The following is a 21623-nucleotide window of genomic DNA, read 5'->3' on the forward strand; positions in this document are numbered from 1 at the left end:
AAATATTCCTTGAAAAACAACAACTTTTGCATTTATAATTCCCAATGATGAAATGACAACTGAACACAAAGAAAGAAAGACAGAATGACGCAACGAGAGAGAGAAGGTCATGTTTTCAGTGCGTTGCGTGTGCATTGTGTTCGTCAGTTTGGCATCTGCCGCAGCATCGCCTTTAAAACCCAAGGCCGTGTAATTCACAGTGACGAGCAGCAATAGCCATCACGCGTCTCCGTCGCTTTCTCCTGTCGCCGCTCTCTCTCTTCTTTAGAGGATATATCAAAACACGCCGCATGTGTGAAAGCGTTTGTGTCTGTAAACAGGTAAACATTTCCAGTCTACTCATTTGCAGGAGCTTAGCATGGTGAAAACAATTTGTGCCATTTGAAAAACCCACTGCAAATGAAGCTTGAAATATTTTCTTAAAGTGGCGTTATGTTTCATTCACACTTCGATTTCAAATGCGCTAAGGAGGCTTCGCTGTTTTCTGTCAAGCGCTGGTCTCTCTCTCTCTGTCTGTCTCTCTGCTGAGGGCAATTTTCAGGGAAGCTTCACGAGAACACGCTCATTACAGCGCCTGCTCTTTGGGTTTGTGTCAGGTTCAAGCTCTAGTGCAGGCGTCTCCGTCCTGAACATCTCGTCTCACTCTGCAGTGTGGAAACAGTTGTTTCAGAACATGTGGCAGTGTGTGTGTGTGTGTGTGTGTGTGTGCATGCGCTGGAATTCTCAGCGTAATTAAGTCCACACACACCTGCCTGGGTCCAGACGCCAGGGTGAACTCCGCACCTGTTACCGTGGAAACCGAGCGGGACCAGACAGGGAATTCCGTGAAATCCTGGAACAGCCGATGCGGGGATGGAAACGGAATAAACGGGTGTGAGGAGGGAGACACGCACACTCACGCGAACATATGATCACTTATCAAACACGTTGCGATGGAAATGTATCAGTATCCGTACAATAATAATAATAAAAATGTAATTCCAGATCCTGCTGTTGAATTCTGGGGTGAGGGTTTAAATGTACTTCACTGTTGCAATATACTGTCTAATGTAACAGCTAAAATTATGTTACAATATAATGCCGACATCTAATATAACTGCAGATAATGTTTTAATATAATGTATAATGTAAAATAATGTTACAATATAACATCAGCGTCCAATTTAAGTAAAAAAATATGTATAATATAACGTCTGCGTCCAATGTAACTGTCAAAGTAATGTTACAATATAACATTAATGTCCAATTTAACTGCAGATGTTACAATATAACATTGATGTCCAAAATACAGTAACTGTCAAAGTAATGTTACAATATAACATCAACGCCCAATTTAACCGTCAAACTAATGAAACTATTTTGTCGATGTCCAATTTAACCGTCAAAATGTTACAATGTAAAATCAACATCCAATATAACTGAGAAGATAATGTTACAATAAAACGTCACACTTTTACTGTGAAAATAATGTTACTATATAACATCAACGTTCCAGTGTGCGTCAAAATAATGTTACAATATAACATTCATGTTCAAAATAACATCAACATCCACTATAAGTGTCAAATTAATGTTACAAATTAATCAAATTAATGTTGACATAAAGTCAATGTCTGATATAACTGTAAAAATTTTACAATGTAACATCAATGTCCAATGTAACTATCAAAATAATGTTACAGTATAAAGTCAAAGTACAATATAACTGTCAAAGTTTTACAATTTAAGTCAACGTCCGATATAAAAATCTAAATATACAATATAAGGTCAACGTCCGATATAACAGTCAAAAAATTGTTACAATATAACGTCAACGTCCAATATAACAGAAGATAATGTTACAATATACAATATGTTGATCTTTCTGCAGTACTTTCTGACTGAAAGGCGGACGCATTCAAATGCTCACATACGTGTTTGCGTTCACGCTCTGTGAATAACACTGGCGCCTCGCAGGAAATGCGGCTGCACGCGTGAACAGTCGAATGCTCTTGTTGGTCAAAACGCCTGTTTTTGAGAGTGAACGTAAACAGTGTCAGAATGTCAGAATTGGGCATTTTCAGTTGTTTCCCTGTAAATGCAGCTTAGAGACCTCCTGCTGTCTGTTAATATTACATTTGTTCATTGTTAATATTAAACAATATTTACAAGAAACAGAAAAACAGATCTTGTTTCTTTGATTTTTATTACTTTATCAGTGTTTACTTGATTTATAAATACTTAAAACAATTGTATTTGCTAAAATGTATGTTAATATTTAACTTTTGAAATAAAGAAGTGTGTTCAATTGCTGCATATTCGTTTTTACTGTGGTATCGAGAATCAAAAACTACACTAGCATCTGAAAACCGCTTCATCCCTAATATTAAGAGCTGTATCCCCCGCGCGCATGTGTGTGTCTGTGTGTGCGCGTGTGTGTGTCTGTGTGTGTACGTGTGTGTGTGTGTGTGTGTGTGTGTCTGTGTGTGTACGTGTGTCTGTGTGTGTGTGTGTACGTGTGTGTGTACGTGTGTGTGTGTGTGTGTGTCTGTGTGTGTACGTGTGTCTGTGTGTGTGTGTGTACGTGTGTGTGTGTGTGTGTGTACGTGTGTGTGTGTGTGTGTGTCTGGCCTGTCAGTGACTATAACAGAACACTCTGTGTTTACACTGAGCAGATCTGTCTTTCTGCTTTTCCCATTACCCATCAGCCCCTCCTCTCTGCTCCTCCTCAACCAATGACCTTGATGGAGGAGAAAGAGGTCAGGAAGCCCCGCCCACCGTCCCGCCCGCACGCACTAAATAACAGACCTCGTTTCATTGCTGCGCCCTGAACACCTGCAAAACTTTCAGAGGAAAAAAGAACGAGTGAGTGAGAGAGTGAGAGAGAGAAACAAGTATGTTTGAACACAGCGGCCAGACAAAAGCCTTTCATGAGAGGGCACTTCTGTGGGAAAAACTCCTCGCAGGGTCCGGTTACATTCCTGTCTCTCTCTCTCTCTGTTTCTTTAAACAAGAACAAGAGTGAATTTTAAAAAATCTGTCAAGAGCAGGTCAAATTTCATCCCCAAATATTAATATTAATTAATATTTAATATTTATATTTAATATTAATTAATATTAAATTATATTTTGCTTTGAGAAAATAAATCCTATTTTAAATTGTTATAGTGTTTGCATGACAATCAAACACATTTACCCCATATTCCTATAACTATTATGCATCCAGACATTTTACATTTAATTTTTTGTCATTTCTATTATTCACAGTTGTGCATCTCATTGGATTTCATTACTGCAATATATTTAAAAAATACTGTATATATATATATATATATATATATTTAATTGCATATTTTTTGTGCATAATAGCAAGGTTGTATTCAACACAACAAAAAGCCAATTTAATAATCATCATAATCATTGTTCTACCATATTATGGTAATGAGAATTTATTTTTTAATTATGGCAATAAAAATTGTGGATAGGGGTTAATTGGCCACAATTATAATAATCATAATGCAAAAACATGAGAAAACGTGGAAATTACATATGTTTAATAGTAAAGCATTTATACATCAATATGATTTCTGTTGTGTTGTGTTTTATGATGATTTTAAATATGATTTGACTAAAAAACACTGTATTGCAAACTAATGCAAAAGTAAAATGCTCAGATGCATGACAGTAAAGAGAGTTTAAGGGTTAAATGTGCTTAATTGTTATAAAACTAATGTTAAAATCTCAAAAATTCTTTATTTATATATATATATATATATATTTTTATGCAAAATATACTTTATATTGTATTTTATAATTTTTCCCTTTAAATATGGTGCAAAATATAACCTGCTCATGATTTTGCATAAGGAAAAACAATGAAAAATACTCTAATTTGCGCGTAACCTTTGCTTTTCCGAACGTTTCTCTGCAGTCGGTCTCATTTCTTTGGTTGCTGTACGATGTTTAAAGCGCGTAACTCCAGCAGGTTTGATTTCTGCTCGATGTGTCACGACACACACGCAAAGTAAACAGCTTCTTAAATACATATTTATTGGATAATTAGGGCTGTAATTGGTTCAGGCTGTAACGAGATGGACGTTAAACCAGCAACTGCAGCAAAAATTAGCACTTGGAAAAACAGTAGCACGTACTGCCCACACCGCGAGAGTGAGAAAAACACACACACACACATGTGAAACGCACATAAACAAACACATAAAACACACGCAAGGGCTTTCTACTATTGCAAAAGGCTGCACACACACACATACACACACACGCGCGCATGCATGCATGCAAAAGACAGCCATAACCAAAGCATTGATGGAATGGAATGTCAATGGCGTCACAGACACACACACACACACACATATACACACTGCCAGATGTTCAACTGCCTTTTAGGAAAACCAAGATGAGATTTCCTCTCAACTTACACACACACACACACACACAGATACAGATAATTCGAACACTTCACTTCAACCTGACACTTCCTGAAATTCCAGTCATGCACGACAACATGTGAACAACCGCAGGAATTTCACTGCTAAATCAAGCTTCTTCTGCCTAATGGAAAAGTTTCAACTTAACTAGTTACAGAGCAATTAAGAGAAACACGTATAAAACAGAGGACTGGTCAATCCAGTGCTAAAACACACCATGCATTACCAGCTCTGACGTGAACACAGCAGGTCCTTCATAATACAGCACAACATTACTGATGATGTTATTTTAGTAACACTGAGATACTATTATAGTGTTTATTTATATATTTTCCATTTTAACTCTTTCCCCGCCAGCATTTTTGAAAAAAGTTGCCAGCCAACTTCACTTCAACCTGACACTTCCTGTAATCCCAGTCATGCACGACAACATGTGAACAACCGCAGGAATTTCACTGCTAAATCAAGCTTCTTCTGCCTAATGGAAAAGTTTCAACTTAACTAGTTACCGAGCAATTAAGAGAAACACGTATAAAACAGAGGACTGGTCAATCCAGTGCTAAAACACACCATGCATTACCAGCTCTGACGTGAACACAGCAGGTCCTTCATAATACAGCACAACATTACTGATGATGTTATTTTAGTAACACTGAGATACTATTATAGTGTTTATTTATATATTTTCCATTTTAACTCTTTCCCCGCCAGCATTTTTGAAAAAAGTTGCCAGCCACTGCCAGCGATTTTGATGATTTTCACTCAAATTTGATGGCCTCCCGTATATTTTGCTGTATGAATATTTAAATATGCAATACACCAAAATAAAGATAAGATAAAGCCTCTACTTTTAAACAAAAAAAATCAGTTTTATTCTAGCTTAAAGTATTATTTTTTTATCAACACTTGAATATAGGTAGGTTTCATTAAAAGGCATAATTTTGAGCAAAAGCTGAGAAAATCACATTTTTATGAAAAACTACATCTGGGTAATATTCAGTACGATTATCAAAGCATAAATCCAGTAAATCGCTTCCATCAACACCTCCAAAGCTTGCACAGACATATACCACTTACTAGATCAACGTTTAACTCCGTAACATTATGCAGTTTTCATTTATATGCTGATGATCGCATTATTTTTCATATGCATCTGTTTACATAAGCGATCGCTCGTTTCTCCGTCCTGTTCACGTGTGTTTTTGTTCGGGAGGTTTTGCTCTCGTTCAGAAGATGCGTAATAGCGCCCCCGGGTGTATAACAGTGAAAACACGAAACGCCGTAAAAACTCGTCTTTGGCGGGGAAGCGTTTTCTTGTAAAAGACGAGATAACTCGTCAATGGCGGGGAAAGTGTTAAATTTCACAGTTTGTCATTTTGTTTTTAATATTTTTTATTAGTTTTAGTATTTTTTTTAATGTCTATAACGTTTTTTATTCTAAAAAATATATAGAACTACTACATTATTATAAAATAAGTTATTTTGATTTTTATATACTCCATTGTCATTTTAAATTTAGTTAGCTTCAGTAATTTTGTGTTTTTGTCATTTTTTTGTCTTTGTTTTAAATGTTTTTATTAATATTTTGAATTTTTTTTATATATATATATATATTCTATTTTTTCGTGTTAATTTAGTTTTTGTGTTTTTTGTTGTGTTTTTGTCATTTTTATTAGTCTATTTTTTAAATGTCTATATAGTTTTAATAATATTTAGAATTATTTTTTATTTTTATATATTCTACTTTCATTTTAAATTTAAAGTTTTGTAATTTTGCGTGTTTTTGACATTTTTATTAGTCTTTGTTTTTATTTTAATTTTTTTTAAATATGTCTATATATTTTTTGTTTTTATAATTTTTTCTTTTTCGGTTTTAGTTTTAGTTATTTTAGTACATAAAATTAAACTAACTGAAAATGAGAAATATTTCCTTGGCAACTAGCTTAAATAAAATGTTTATATATATATATATACAGTATATACATATCTGTGTGTGTGTGTGTATATATTATTATATATAAATATATTATTATTATTAGTTTTACTGTAATAACCCCTGACTGGAAAGGTCGACCAAATTCATAAAGCTACACAACAGCATCTATAGGAAGAACATGGAAACCCCCTCTAAACCCAGACTCCATCTCTTCTGCTTGAACGTTTCTGGAGCAAATGTGCACTGCATTCCCACTGAACAGATTCCTTCATTCCCAAACGCTTTTCCCCCATTAAATCAGAAGGACAGACGGCCAGGTGCTGCTGACACAGACATCAGGAAAACTGATTCATCAAATGCTTTACACGACTGATGAGATCCTGGCCCCGTTTGGGGGTTTGAGAAACACTGACCAACTAACAGTCTAGATATCTGTTTAGAAGCATGTTAGGCCCTCTGACAACTACTAGCAATAAATCCCAGAAAAAAACCCAGAGACGGACATTAAACGAAAGACCTGAGTTACATTTACAGAGCAGATCACCACTGAGACTCTTCTCACACCAGAAAGGAAGAAAACACCTAGCAACCACACACAAGACCCTAGCAACAGCATAGAAACACTCAGAACACCCTAGCAACGCCACAGCAACAGACTAAAACACTCAGAACACCCTAGAAACAGCATAGAAATAATCAGAACACCCTAGTAACTGCATAGCAACAGCCTAAAAACACCCAGGACTCCCTAGCAACTGCATAGAAACACTCAGAACACCCTAGCAACTCCACAGCAACAGACTAAAACACTCAGAAACACCCTAGAAACAGCGTAGAAATAATCAGAACACCCTAGTAACTGCATAGCAACAGCCTAAAACCACCCAGGACTCCCTAGCAACTGCATAGAAACTCTCAGAACCCCAGCAACTCCACAGCAACAGACTAGAAACAGCGTAGAAATAATCAGAACGCCCTAGTAACTGCATAGCAACAGCCTAAAACCACCCAGGACTCCCTAGCAACTGCATAGAAACACTCAGAACACCTTAGCAACTCCACAGCAACAGAATAAAACACTCAGAAACACCCTAGAAACAGCGTAGAAATAATCAGAACGCCCTAGTAACTGCATAGCAACAGCCTAAAAACACCTAGGACTCCCTAGCAACAGCCTAAAAGCTCAAAACACCCTAGCAACTGCATAGAAACACTCAGAACACCCTAGTAACAGCATAGAAATATTAAAAAGAATTAAAAATTAAAATAAGAATGAAAGAATAACACTAAAATGTTAAAAATAACAAAAAATTGTATAAATACAAATTGTATATATGAAATATTATATACAGTATTTGAAATATATTAGATGAAAGTAGGATAAAATCTTGATATATTTTTGTTGAAATAATAATATTATATTAATGTATAATAATAATAATAATTATAAAAATATTTTTAAATCTTGATATATTTCTTTTATGAAAGTATTATGAAATAATGACAATACTAAATTACTATTCTTAGTAATATACTATATATATATATATATATAATTTATTTAAACTACTCTTAGTGTTATTTTTATGGTTTAACTAATTTTTTATTATTTCTATTTAAATGCAAAAAATACTAAATTAATTGGCAAAACTGTTATACATATAATATTACAATTTTTATTTCATAATAACTGTCATAAAACATATTATAGTTTTATTTATCATTTTCATTTTGTTGGCTCTGTAATGTTCCACATATACTGTATGCCATCACAGTAAGTTTGGGATATCAAAAAGAAGAAAGAAAGAAATAGAAGAAAGAAACACGTACTTTCAGCACTCTAGATAACTTTTGATGATAAAAGTAGCAACTTAATGATAAATACAGTATCAATGAAACCAGTAACACACACACACACTTCTACATCTAACACAGATGACATCACACACACACACTTGAGGCGCCAGCATTAGCCTCTGTCACTGCTCAATTATGGCAGCCATTACAGTGGCACATCTTCCAGCGCACACTTGACAATATCGAACAAGTCAGCCGTTTTAATTAAAAGTTCTCTGTTTCAGCGTGCTCCTCACCTGCCGTGTTAATTACACACAGTGCTGCTCTTCCTCTGCCTTTATTTTCAGACGGCTAATTACACTTTCTTGAGTCTCTTCACCTTCACTGCTATGAGCAGGTGCGACGACAAAACAAGGTGTGCTGTTCCCACCTCACACGCAAAATCACCGCGATTCGTTAAAGACAAGACCACTCGTTAACACACAGGACATGTTACAAGTTAATCTTTCAGCGCTTCTGAGAAATAATAGAGTTCTCAGTTATGTCTCATTTAGATACCGCCTTTGTCTACTTTTTCTACAAAAATTCCCGCATTGACAATCATGAAGCATCATTAAGGGAAAGAGTTCAATCAACACCATTTTAATGCTCAGAAGTCGCTCTTTGAAAACTATGAGAGTTAAATGAGACATAATTGAGAATCATATTAAGTATTTAAGTTGGTCTCAGATGTTTCTCCTAAAAGCCTACAATGAAATCATGAAGCTTCATGAAGGCAAAGAGTTTAACAAATAAAATGTTATTGCTCAGAAGTTGCACTTTCATTACTTGAGACATAAATGAGACATAATTGAGAATAACATTAAGTATTGAACTATGTCTCAGATGTTTCTCCTAAATTTTATTGGCCAGAAGTTGCTCTTTCATGACTTATGAGAGTTAAATGAGACATAACTGAGAATGTAATTGCTCAAAAATTGCTCTTTTATAACTTACGAGTCTTAAATGAGACATAATTGAGAATAACATCAAGTATTGAACTTGGTCTCAGATGTTTCTCCTAAATTTTATTGGCAAGAAGTTGCTCTTTCATGACTTATGAGAGTTAAATGAGACATAACTGAGAATGTAATTGCTCAAAAATTGCTCTTTTATAACTTACGAGTCTTAAATGAGACATAATTGAGAATAACATTAAGTATTGAACTATGTCTCAGATGTTTCTCCCAAATTTTATTGGCCAGAAGTTGCTCTTTCATGACTTATGAGAGTTAAAGGAGACATAACTGAGAATGTAATTGCTCAAAAATTGCTCTTTTATAACTTACGAGTCTTAAATGAGACATAATTGAGAATAACATTAAGTATTGAACTATGTCTCAGATGTTTCTCCTAAATTTTATTGGCCAGAAGTTGCTCTTTCATGACTTATGATAGTTAAAGGAGACATAACTGAGAATGTAATTGCTCAAAAATTGCTCTTTTATAACTTACGAGTCTTAAATGAGGCATAATTGAGAATAACATCAAGTATTGAACTTGGTCTCAGATGTTTCTCCTAAATTTTATTGGCAAGAAGTTGCTCTTTCATGACTTATGAGAGTTAAAGGAGACATAACTGAGAATGTAATTGCTCAAAAATTGCTCTTTTATAACTTACGAGTCTTAAATGAGACATAATTGAGAACAACATTAAGTATTTACTAAAAATCCTGCACTGAAAATCATGAAGCATCATTAAGGGAAAAAGTGAATTCAATTAAACGTATTGCATTAAGAATTTAACTTTGCAGGTTTTAGGAGAAACATCCGAGACCCTGAAAATCATGAAACTTGATTAAAGCCAGGAGTTAAATCAGAAGTTGTGCTTTCCTAACTTATGAGACCTAAATGAGACACTGAGAATCACATTAAGTATTTAACTTTGTCTCAGATGTTTCTACTAAAAATCCCGCATTGACAATCATGAAGCATCGTTAAGGGAAAGAGTACAATCAACACCATTTTAATGCTCAGAAGTCGCTCTTTGAAAACTATGAGAGTTAAATGAGACATAATTGAGAATCACATTAAGTATTTAACTTTGTCTCAGATGTTTCTCCCAAACTGTATTGTTTCTCTAATTTTATTGGCCAGAAGTTGCACTTTCATAACTTATGAGAGTTAAATGAGACATAACTGAGAATGTAATTGCTCAAAAATTGCTCTTTTATAAGTTACGAGACTTTAACTTTGTCTCAGTTGTTTCTCTGAAAAACCTGCACTGAAAATCAAAAAGCTTCAGTGAGGGAAAGAGGTAATTCAATCAAATGTTATTGCTCAGAAGTTGCTCTTTCATAACTTATCAGACTTAAATGAGACAAATTTGAAAACCGCATTAAGTATTTAACTTTGTCTCAGATGTTTCTCCCAAACTGTATTGTTTCTCTAATTTTATTGGCCAGAAGTTGCACTTTCATAACTTATGAGAGTTAAATGAGACATAACTGAGAATGTAATTGCTCAAAAATTGCTCTTTTATAAGTTACGAGACTTTAACTTTGTCTCAGTTGTTTCTCTGAAAAACCTGCACTGAAAATCAAAAAGCTTCAGTGAGGGAAAGAGGTAATTCAATCAAATGTTATTGCTCAGAAGTTGCTCTTTCATAACTTATCAGACTTAAATGAGACAAATTTGAAAACCGCATTAAGTATTTAACTTCATCTCACACGTTTCTTCTAAAAACATCTGCACTGATAACCATGCTGCTTCATTAAGGAAAAGAGTTAAGAGGAAAAGAGGTCAGAAGTTGCTCTTTCATAAGAGACTTAAATGAGACATAATTGAAAATCACACTATGTATTAAACTTGTTTCTCTGAAAAACCTGCACTGAAAATCAAAAAGCTTCAGTGAGGGAAAGAGGTAATTCAATAAAATGTTATTGCTCAGAAGTTGCTCTTCATAACTTATGTGAGTGAAATGAGACATAATTGAGAATTAATCACATTAAGCATTTAATTTTGTCTAAAATGTTTCGCGTAAAAAACCTGCATTAGAAATCAAGCAGCTTCATGAAGGGAAAAGTTAATTTAATAAAATGTTATTGCTCAGAAGTTGCTCTTTCATAACTTATGAGATTTAAATGAGACATAATTGAGAATCACACTATTTCACTTTGTCTCAATTGTTTCTCTGAAGCTACACGTAAAATCAAGAAGCTTCATTGAGGGACAGAGATACGAGATATTAAATATACCTCGAGATATTAAATATATATATTATGAGACTTAAATGAGACGTTTCTTCTAAAAACATCTGCACTGACAATCGTGCTGCTTCATTAAGGAACAGAGTTAAGAGGAAAAGTGCTCAGAAGTTGCTCTTTCATAAGAGACTTCAATGAGACATAATTGAGAAACACAAAGTATTTAACTTTGTCTCAGATGTTTCTCCTAAAGTAGGAAAATAAAAACAGACACAAGTGAATCAATGCATGCGGAGCGGCACAGATCATTTGATGAGAAATGTCTGAGTTCATACTGAGATCTCAGTTTGAGACACTGTTGAGATCTCTTCTGAAACTCTACAGGCGATACAAGTGAGATTACTAAGGTACTTTCTCAGGAGAAACATCTGAGATTTCTGCACAAGTCTCCATTTGTTCTCAATGCAGTCTCCATTTGAGACATTAAAGAGATCTAATCAGTCATTTTTCTTGACTCTCGGTGTGTTTCAAAAGCATGTGAACGTTCAGGAACCTGTTTGAAAAGGGCAGGGCGATTTTCCAAAGGTTATTGTGAACGAGAGTGTAAGATCAGTGCCGTGTGATGGGTGTTTCCCATCAATTGTCATTACCCACAATGCACTTCGGCCCTATTGTTGTTTCATGAGGGTGCTGAATCACTGTAGACAGTGGCGTCTTTAGTCGGTACACTTTCCCAGGCCGTATTTTAAGTCATTCATTACGACTCCGGACAGGACGGGATCAGAAATGACAGAGTCCAGTTCAGGCTCCGCGTCTTTGTGCAATACAAATAAAACAATAACATTCAATTATACGGATCTGAATGGAAGTGAACGGATTGAACCGGATCGCTGGCCCGTCTTAAGCGAACCCGACAGATGGAAAGCGGACTATATTACCCATCACGCACCAAACCGCACCAGATTAGATCAAACTGGACTCGACTAGCTGAACTAAACAAGACTCTAATGGAAACGAGCAGATCTAACATTAAATGAAGGTGAAAAGCAGCCTCCGTTCCACTCAGGAGACCAGCACACAAAAACAGGAAGTAGCTCTGCCTGCACTTCCTTACAGACATCAGCGTCTGTCCAAAACAACACGAGCGCTGCTCACTTGGCCTTCAAAATCAACCTGTATCTGTATCTTTATCTGCTTCAGTTGTACTTATATTTTTCTGTTGATGTTTTTTTTACTTGTGCAGATGTTATCAGAGTTATAAATATCAAACAGCATCGCAAAATAGACAGAAAACAGTATAAAAAAGGCAAAAAAATTATTTTCCGAAAAACAGTAATTCCATCATGTTTTACAGTATAGAATAAATGTGAATATCCTTAAAACAAGATGCATTTATTTGAGCTACAATATTGTATAAGATTACAAGATAACATATTAAAAGAATGGATGTTAGATTTATGCTTAAAATAATAATAATAATAAAAAAAAAAAGCCAATCGGATAAGGAAAAAAATGAATTCAAAATATAGTCTCTGGCATAAAGCTTTACGGTCTTATGCCATTTTCTTTGATTAAAAAATAGTAAATAATATATACAATATAAAATAGTAAAATACCTTGTTTAAAGATGTTAAATAATTATAAATAATAATAGAAATAGTAAATATTAAATCTAATTTGCTTAAGTATATTAAATAATAATAATAAATAATAAAATAATAATAGTAAATCTACCTTGTTTAAGGACATTAAATAATATTAAATAACAATAAAATATAATAAGTAGTAAATATAACCTAAAGATTTACTATTTTTTAAATTATTAATAATAATTTTAAAAAAGCAATAAATAATAATATTTTAATTATTAATAAAACCAGTACATAAACCAAACCTGTTTAAGGATATTAAACATTAATAAATACAAAGTACAGATTATGCACTATTTAAAAACTATTGCAGTGAATTTAATTTAGTGAATTGGCATTTAACGTCAACATGAAATTTCTGTCACGAGAAAAAAATAGATATAGTACAGGACTTGATTTTACACTTTGGGAATCGACTGGATCATGAAAAGTGCCAGACTGGGATGGAAGAAGGTGAAAAACATCAGAGGAACTGATGACGTCAGACGGAAAGAAAAGTCGTTTCAGAGGCGGAGCTTGTTCTTCATAACGACATGATGAATCGTTCACATTAAGACCAGCAACACGGATTAAGACAGAGCCGGTTTTGATTTGATGTTGACTTTACTCCGACTTGACATAAGCGCTAATCAACATGCGGCCAATGTTGCGTCTGCACCCGTCCCAAACAGTTCAAGCACAAATAGGTTTAAGAGCCGCATTTCCAGGTCAAACAAACAGCGTGTGAGAGCCCAGACCGGCCTTATCAAAGCAGCGCAGAGATAAAAAGCAAGAAACATATTCACAAACACACACACACACAGACATTTAATCACAAAGGAAGTGGGCTACAGGACACAACAATGTCAACAGAGCGAGAATCCAGCCAGCGGCACGGTGGGAAACTAACTCTGCTGACGTAACTTTGGAGGACACACAGGACACCACGACGAGACGCAAACAAGTGAAAAACAACAGAAGCTATTGTGCCGCCGAAGGCCCCGTTCTTTGTGATTATGATGCCTAGAAATTCACTTTTAGTGAACATTCACTTCATTTTTAGGGGTATCTTTAGCTTTATGAAGGCATTTTTTACGGATGAAATATATATATTATATATAATTATTATCAAACTAAATTTTATAGACACTGCTGGTCAAATGTTTGGAATAATTCATATTTTCTGTATGTTTTTGAAAGAGGTCTCTTCTGCTCACCAAGGCTGCATTTATTTGATTAAAACTGTAATATTGTGAAATATTATTACAATTTAAAACAGCTGTTTTCTGTGTGAATATTGTGATTTATTTCTCTGTATTTTCAGCATCATTCCTCCAGTCTTCAGTGTCACATGATCTTCAGAAATCATTCTAAATGAATACTTTTATTCAGCAAATATGCATTACATTGATCAAAAGAGACAGTAAAGCGTTTCTAATGTTACGAAAGATTTCTATTTCAAATAAATGCTGTTCTTTTGAATCTTCTACTCATCAAAGAATACAAAAAAAAAGTTTCCACAAAATATTAAGCTGTTATAGTATATTAAGCCATTTTTAACATTGATAATAATAAGAACCATTATTATTAACTGAGCATGAATAATGATTGCGCAGCAGATCAGCATATTATACTGATTTCTGAAGATCATGTGACACTGAAGACTGCAGTAATGATGCTGAAAATACAGCTGCGCATCACAGAAATACATTACAGTTTACAATATACTCACATAGAAAACACTTATTTGAAATTGTAATATTATTTCACTTTTTTTTTATGTATTTGCTGTATTTTTGATCAAATAAACACAGCCTTGGTGAGATTTTTTCTTCTTCTTTCCAAAACATTACAAATGTTAATTCTAAACTTTTGACCAGTAGTGTATAATCTAGAATATTATGAAATATCAAACTCACTATATGGGGGCATTTTTCTTTTTCAATATCTGGGGCATTTTTGGTGTCATTTTTGCCCTAAGCCTTGGTTAAATTTACTTTCAGCAAAAAAAAAAAACGGTGAATATGGGACAGATGGTATAAAATACAGTCAGAGGCCAGAAAAGCAGAGCAGGTGAACAAAAGCAGCAGGAACCGAAGACCCTCTTGATCAAGGATGAACTGACTTCTTATATAAAGTAGAGATGGTTCAGTCTCTGTATTGACATCTGTAAGGTCATCTAGGGACATTCACATGCTGCACAACTAGTGAAGACAGCAGCGTTTCTGCTGTAGTGAACTAAACTCATCAGAGAGACAATGAAAGTGAAGTGAGATTTTCCCCAAAGCGCTGACGTAACGCTGGCATCTTTTCTCTGCTAGCTCAGCGTGACGTCTCTAGATGGCTAATAATAAAGCACAAGCATTCTTAGCATAGATGCTACAGCGACTGGAGGAAATGGTGAATTCAAGTGGCCTAATTGACAAAAGTGCTTCATATTTTCATGTTCATTCATACTGATTGCCGGCACACTGTCAAAATGCATTTACTGTTTATCAGACAGAAACTACGATGAAGAATTCAAATTCAGCACGAGGCATTTTAAGTTTCCTCGAAACAAAGAAAACATGATAATTCATAAACGATACAACGCTGTGGTGACTTTTATCCTGAAGCACTAAAATGCTCATTGTAAAAAATAAAAAAAAAATAAAAAAAATAAATGTACGTATTTAAATATTCATATTAATGTGAATTTAAAATAAATAAATAAATATTGATATTAATTTACATTTTAATTAAATATATTTATTTATTTAAATATTAATATTAATTGACTTTTAAGTCTCATTATATGAATATATATTACAAATATATAGCGTTATATATAGTAATACATTTTATATAGATAAAACAAATATAAAATGGTATAAATATGATGCTGTGTGTGAAGAACTGACCCACTACTCATTAAAAAATTTCAAAAACATCTTAGAAAAGATTTAAATGTGATGCAAAGCTGTCGTACGACTCAAGGAGACTCGAAATATAGCGCACGAGTCATACGGACCGCTTCTGCACTGCAAGGATATTAATTTACTTTTTAATTAAATAGATTTATTTATTTAAATATTAATATTTAAGTCTCATTATATGACTATATGTTACAAATATATAGCGTTATATATAGTAATTAATTTTATATAGATAAATAAAATATAAAATGGTATAAATATGATGCTGTGTGTGAAGAACTGACCCACTACTCATTAGAAAATTTCAAAAACATCTTAGAAAAGATTTAAATGTGATGCAAAGCTGTCGTACGACTCAAGGAGACTCGAAATATAGCGCACGAGTCATACGGACCGCTTCTGCACTGCAAGTTTTGTCATTTTAACCTGAAACGAGTTGTTAAAAGTGATTTTAAAGGTTGCTAGAAGGACATTTTTAGACATTTTTATCTCACACAACCAAAAAGATGAGCAGAAATAGTCAGAGGCCTGAAAATCGGACTATTATAAGCAGGCTCATTAATAGCATTAAATAGCAAATTGTGGCAATAATATTGCTATTACAAGCTAAAACGCTCATTAATTCCTAATCTCAGGCGCAATTAAAGGGTTTGATATTCCTCTGCATCTCTCCGCCTCGGCTCCTTTTCTGCCGTCGTTCTGCTCGCTAAGAGAAAGACAAAGATGCTCTGAGAGGTGCTGGATTGTGGGAGGAGAAATCTTCTTCTCTCTTCATCTTTGCGCTTAATGCAATCGCCGGCGTTTGATTGACAAGCATAACCAAAACAGCGCGATGCAAATAGCAGCAGGCTTTGCACCCGGCACTTTTTTCGGCCCGTGCACAAGCGCGTTATTAAAATAACCCCACTTTTCAACATGGCTTAATAAGCTACGGCTGTTAGCAGAACAAACGTACGCCGTGCCATCCGGGCCTATCCACCGTTAGCCGAAATCTCAGAGACTGGCACGAGATACGGGCACGATGCAACCAGACACAGGCTTAAAACGGATGAATAATACGCAAATTTAGCAGCGTGCCCACACGTTCCGTTTTAAAATTGCACAAACATCTCCACACTCACACACACATGCATTGCATATCTAATCCAAGCTTATAATTACTCAGTGGGCCGTTACACAAAACGACCCGGCAAAAACACAAGGTTGGGTTGCATTCGACATACTTGAGCCAGAGAAATGTCCGCTTCCCAGAGACGCCGGTCCGTTCTTCCCGCTGCTGACAGGAGGGGAAAACATCTACAAAATAATCATGACAACACATTAAAAACTTTCATAACCCACCCTAAAGCAAAGAATATAAAACACGTCCTGGTTAAAAGCATGCTAATCACAGCATAATGCATTGCTTTACATCATAAATGCATGCAAGTTAATTTGATTAATAATATAACCTACATTAAACTCAAATATTATCCGACTGCAATGTCAAAACGAAGCCAGATTTGACATAATCAATGTCCCAAGCTCATAAACTAGCCTGACTGCCACTTTACGCTCTGTCTGTCTGAATAGAGTCGCTGCACACAGACAGCTGGAATATTTTTGGATCTGTGGCTTCATAAAAACACATTTCCTGAGTGAAAACTTCCCAAAAGCATTTCTCACAGGATGCACATTTAGCTTTTTTTGTTTTTGCACTGAGCCAGATGAACCACTAGAATCTACTCTACTCTAATCTCACGTTCCTTGTCAAAAATCATTCTGATGGAATTCCTAGCATAATTTGGAAGAAACCCTAATGGGATCAAACTAGAATTCTTCAGAATTCCAGTCGGACAGAACTGCATTAGGAGTGACCCAAAATTATAATAACCAGAAATTCCATTCGAAGCATTTTGAAAGGTTCAACACAACATTTATATGAATCTATTAAAGAAAAGGGACTTTAAAAAAACACAAGAAAAGACTGAATAAAGTGGGATATACTACCATTGGTGTGGGGAACATTTTCAAATCGCTGTTTGGCATCTATAAGACAACAGAATTACTAATGCAACATCACATCTATCAAATCCACACAAGCTTTTGCAACTTTCTTTCAGATTTCAAATGCAATTTACGCGGCGCACAAAAGTCATCTTAAAAGACTTCTACTGAATCATTAGCGCGCAGAAACACAGTGAAATGTGAGACAACGAAACAAAGTGTGATCATTGACCTCCGGCGCGCAGAGACGCGAAGTGACTTACCGCGCTGAAATCCAGCAAATCGCTCAGTTCTTTATCCGTCCCTAACGCGGCCATTCTCTGATGATGATGGGGATGATGATGGTGATGATGCATTTTTAAAAATATCACATAAACCTAAAAACATGGAAACAGATCGCAATGAGAAAACACCCGATCAGGAGGAGCGTGCCTGGTCTTCAGAAACACACACACACACGGACCCACGGCACGATCGAGACCCAAAAAATCCACTCTGCGCGAAAAAGACACTGTGGTTTAGAGCAACATTGTGCCACAAGGTGAAGCAGACGCGCAGGAGTCCGGTAGCACGATCGCGAACAAGTCTCTCCAAGTGTCCCTCCAGCGCGCGGCTTCAACAATCCGAATCAAGACACGCGACCACTAACTGAGGGGGAATGTGGATTAAATAAACACGCAGATCTGCGCGTAATGAGCTTCGCTCGGCTCGTGGAGTGTTTTATTGACAGGACGGTGAAGGAGCGTTCAGCGCGCGCCGCGTACAGCCACCTACTGCAGGAGCGCTCCGTACAGACACAGAAAGCCTAACTTTGACTGCCACGAACTTCTATTAAACGCTTCACAGCCCGATCGAGCGCGCGAAGGGGGTTTAGTTCGAGATATACGCGTTTTAGTAATTATTGCATATTTGTGCTCGCGACGTAGAGCACAAATGACAGCTGAAAGCAGCTCAGAGTCAAGTTTGGGTCACTTGCTTTTTTGTTGTAAATAAACGTATTTAATCACTTTGACCTTTCGGGATGTTTACATTCAAAATACAAATAAAAAGAATTAAGGAAAAATTAAATTAAGGGAAGAAAGAAAATAAAAAGAGGGGAAAAAATGGAATAGAGAAAAAACATTTTTAATCACTTTTGACCTTTCTGGATGTTTACATTAAAAATAAAAAAAGAATTATGGAAAAAACGTTAATAAGGGAAGGGGGGGGGGGGATTATGAATAGAGAAAAAAACGTTTTTAATCACGTTTGACCTGTCGGGATGTTAAAATATAAATAAATAAATAAAATAAGGTAACAAAAATGAGAAAATAAAGAGTAAAAAAGTATTTTTATTCTTATTGAGAAAAAAGTTTTTAATCACTTTTAACCTTAAAAAAATACATTTAAAGAAAATAAAAAAAGTGATTTAATTTGACCCTTAAATGTAAAGATTCAGCCCCTCATGCATATGCAAACTGGTAATATGCAATAAAAACGGTCTTCTAACAATTTTAGTTGTTAGAGAATAAGGAGGCCTTGGCTGATCTTGCTTCATGCCAAGCACTGCAGCATTTTCCCCAAACACCTGTAGTGCTGCAACAGATTGTTCTGCACAAGCAGAGAGGAATGGAGGGGTTTCCCCCCCAATGAATGTGCAAAGTCTCATTGCAGATAAATACATATCAACTAAAACTGCAGTTTATGATGCACACAGTTTGACTGAAATAAGAAGCAAACCAAACCCCCTTTGCCGAAGTCCTTTAACATTTCTTTCCTTTACTCCACCCAAAAAAAAAGTCAGTCAGCAGGAGGTTTAAAAAACATTTGGCATGCTTGGCATCATCATGGCATGCTTTAAATGCATCGTTGTGCTTTCATAAGAAGTATTTAATATGGTTGCATTGGTGGATGACACACACGGGCCTTATGAAACCTTGCAGAAGCGTCTCTTTAAGAGCTCTGATGGAGTCCATTATTCCACACACCTGTGCCGAAACCTTCCCTGTTAATCACACACAAACTCATCAGTATATTCAATAAAAAACATGAAGACGAGGATCGAAGAGCAACAGAGAACAACTAGAGCCTCGTCGAGTCGAGTCGTGTGGATTGATGCACTGCGGTTTCCAGGCCAATCCTGCATCTGTCAAACAGGAATCTGGAGGTTTTAATCATCTTCACGCACATATTTAACACATAAGCAGCACAGATCACCTTTAAACCATTCCCTTGTTATGAAAGGTGCATCCAAAAAATGTGTTTTGAACCACTGATGCTGTTCAGGTGGGTCAGGAAACGAATCTGTGGCACAAACAGTATCACTTCCTGTTTGAATGCAGCGCCTCCTTGTGGTTTAGCAGATTCTGAAGTTGTAGCTAAAGTTGTAGCTTTTTAGTCCTAAAGTGACTTAATGTGCAGAAGCATCACAGCATCTTCACGGCCAGATTTGATGGTTGCATCACTGATGAATGGTTTCAAAAGCAAAAATAGTTTGGCCATTTTTGTGCAACAAAATATGGCCCGAATTTGACAAACGGTACAAATATTGTAGCAGGAGTGTTTAAAAATAAACATAAATATGATTCAAAAGTTAACAATGGAGAAAAAAGAAAATGTATCCTGTTGGGGCACAAAATTGGCCATTATCAGGTCAAAAGCATTCTTCTCTATATACTGACACTGAAAATAGCTATATATTTTGACTACAAATCTATATAAAAATAAATATATTATTATATAAAATATAAAGAAATATATATATAAGAATATTTCAAATGTTATATAGTAGCTACAGTATAGTCTAATTTCCATAGGCTCAAAAGTATGACTTTTTTCAGCTGTTTCACACTTTGAGTGACACAACAAAATTAAAATAAAGTTAATAACAGAAATAAGCGGGGGTGAAAATAATGAAAATGTATCCTGTTGGTGTGCCAAATTGGCCATTATCAGGTCAAAAGCATTCTTCTCTATTGACATGCATTCAAAAAAAAAAAAAGCTATATATTTTGACTTAATAAAAATACAATTCTATGTAAAAAAAAAAAGTTTTATATTATAAAAATATAAATAAAAAGTATATTTCATTATATTGTAGTAGTTATAGCATAGTCTAATGTTTATAGGTTCTTAAAAGTATGAAACTGACTTTTTTTTCAGTGACCAAACACTAAAATGTTTAAAGCGTTAAAAAAGGTTTAGAACAGGACCACAAAATTGGCCATTACTTCTATTTTGTATTTTATTAAGTTAAAATATGGGACCGAATGCATCCTTCTCCATTGACATTCAATTGGGGAAAAAAGCTAACTATTGTGACTTAATAAAATATACACATACATAAAAATAAATATATTGTTCTATAAAAATATTAATAAATATATATAAGAATATTTCATTATATTATAGTAGATTTACCAGAGTCTAATTTTTATAGGCTCTTAAAAACATGAAATTGACCTTTTTTCCTCGGTTGTTCAGAAGCATGTAAATTATAGTATTCTGGGCATGTTATCCAGACTGTAGCATTAATAACCAAACCGTAAGCACAGTACTGTATGAAGCATGGGTAGAGCCACAGGGAAGAGCAGCACAGCATTCACATGTGATCGAAAGCAACGGGCTGCAGCTGTGGAAACAAAGAGCCGTGTGGAAACCGATTGTGAAACTTCACAAAGATTCCTCCCTGATCATGCAAAAATACCACGGTAATCAATACCGGCAACGGGGCGAATCTGGCTTCAGTCTGGAGTCACGAGAATTCAGTGAGT

At 35.1% G+C, this 21623-nt stretch overlaps 1 protein-coding gene across 4 annotated transcripts in view; it reads right to left on the bottom strand.

The window, feature by feature from the left end:
- The window catches only part of LOC107563272 (transcription factor 4), a 182514-nt gene extending 163804 nt beyond the window's left edge, over window positions 1-18710 (bottom strand). For 2 of the 4 annotated variants that reach the window (XM_016248088.1, XM_016248090.1), the window contains exons 1-3: window positions 18135-18710; window positions 17875-17913; window positions 17109-17181 (exon numbers count right to left, since the gene is read on the bottom strand). In XM_016248088.1, coding sequence (XP_016103574.1) covers window positions 17109-17181; window positions 17875-17913; window positions 18135-18227 — 205 coding nt within the window. In that variant the 5' untranslated portion in view covers window positions 18228-18710. The remainder of the gene's footprint in view (window positions 1-17108; window positions 17182-17874; window positions 17914-18134) is intronic. The other 2 variants (XM_016248089.1, XM_016248091.1) reach the window with 1 other exon arrangement.
- Between the last annotated feature and the right edge of the window lie 2913 nt (window positions 18711-21623).

The sequence above is a fragment of the Sinocyclocheilus grahami genome, unplaced genomic scaffold, assembly GCF_001515645.1.
Source record: "Sinocyclocheilus grahami isolate Dianchi unplaced genomic scaffold, SAMN03320097.WGS_v1.1 scaffold864.1, whole genome shotgun sequence".
Classification (NCBI taxonomy): Eukaryota; Metazoa; Chordata; class Actinopteri; order Cypriniformes; family Cyprinidae; genus Sinocyclocheilus; species Sinocyclocheilus grahami.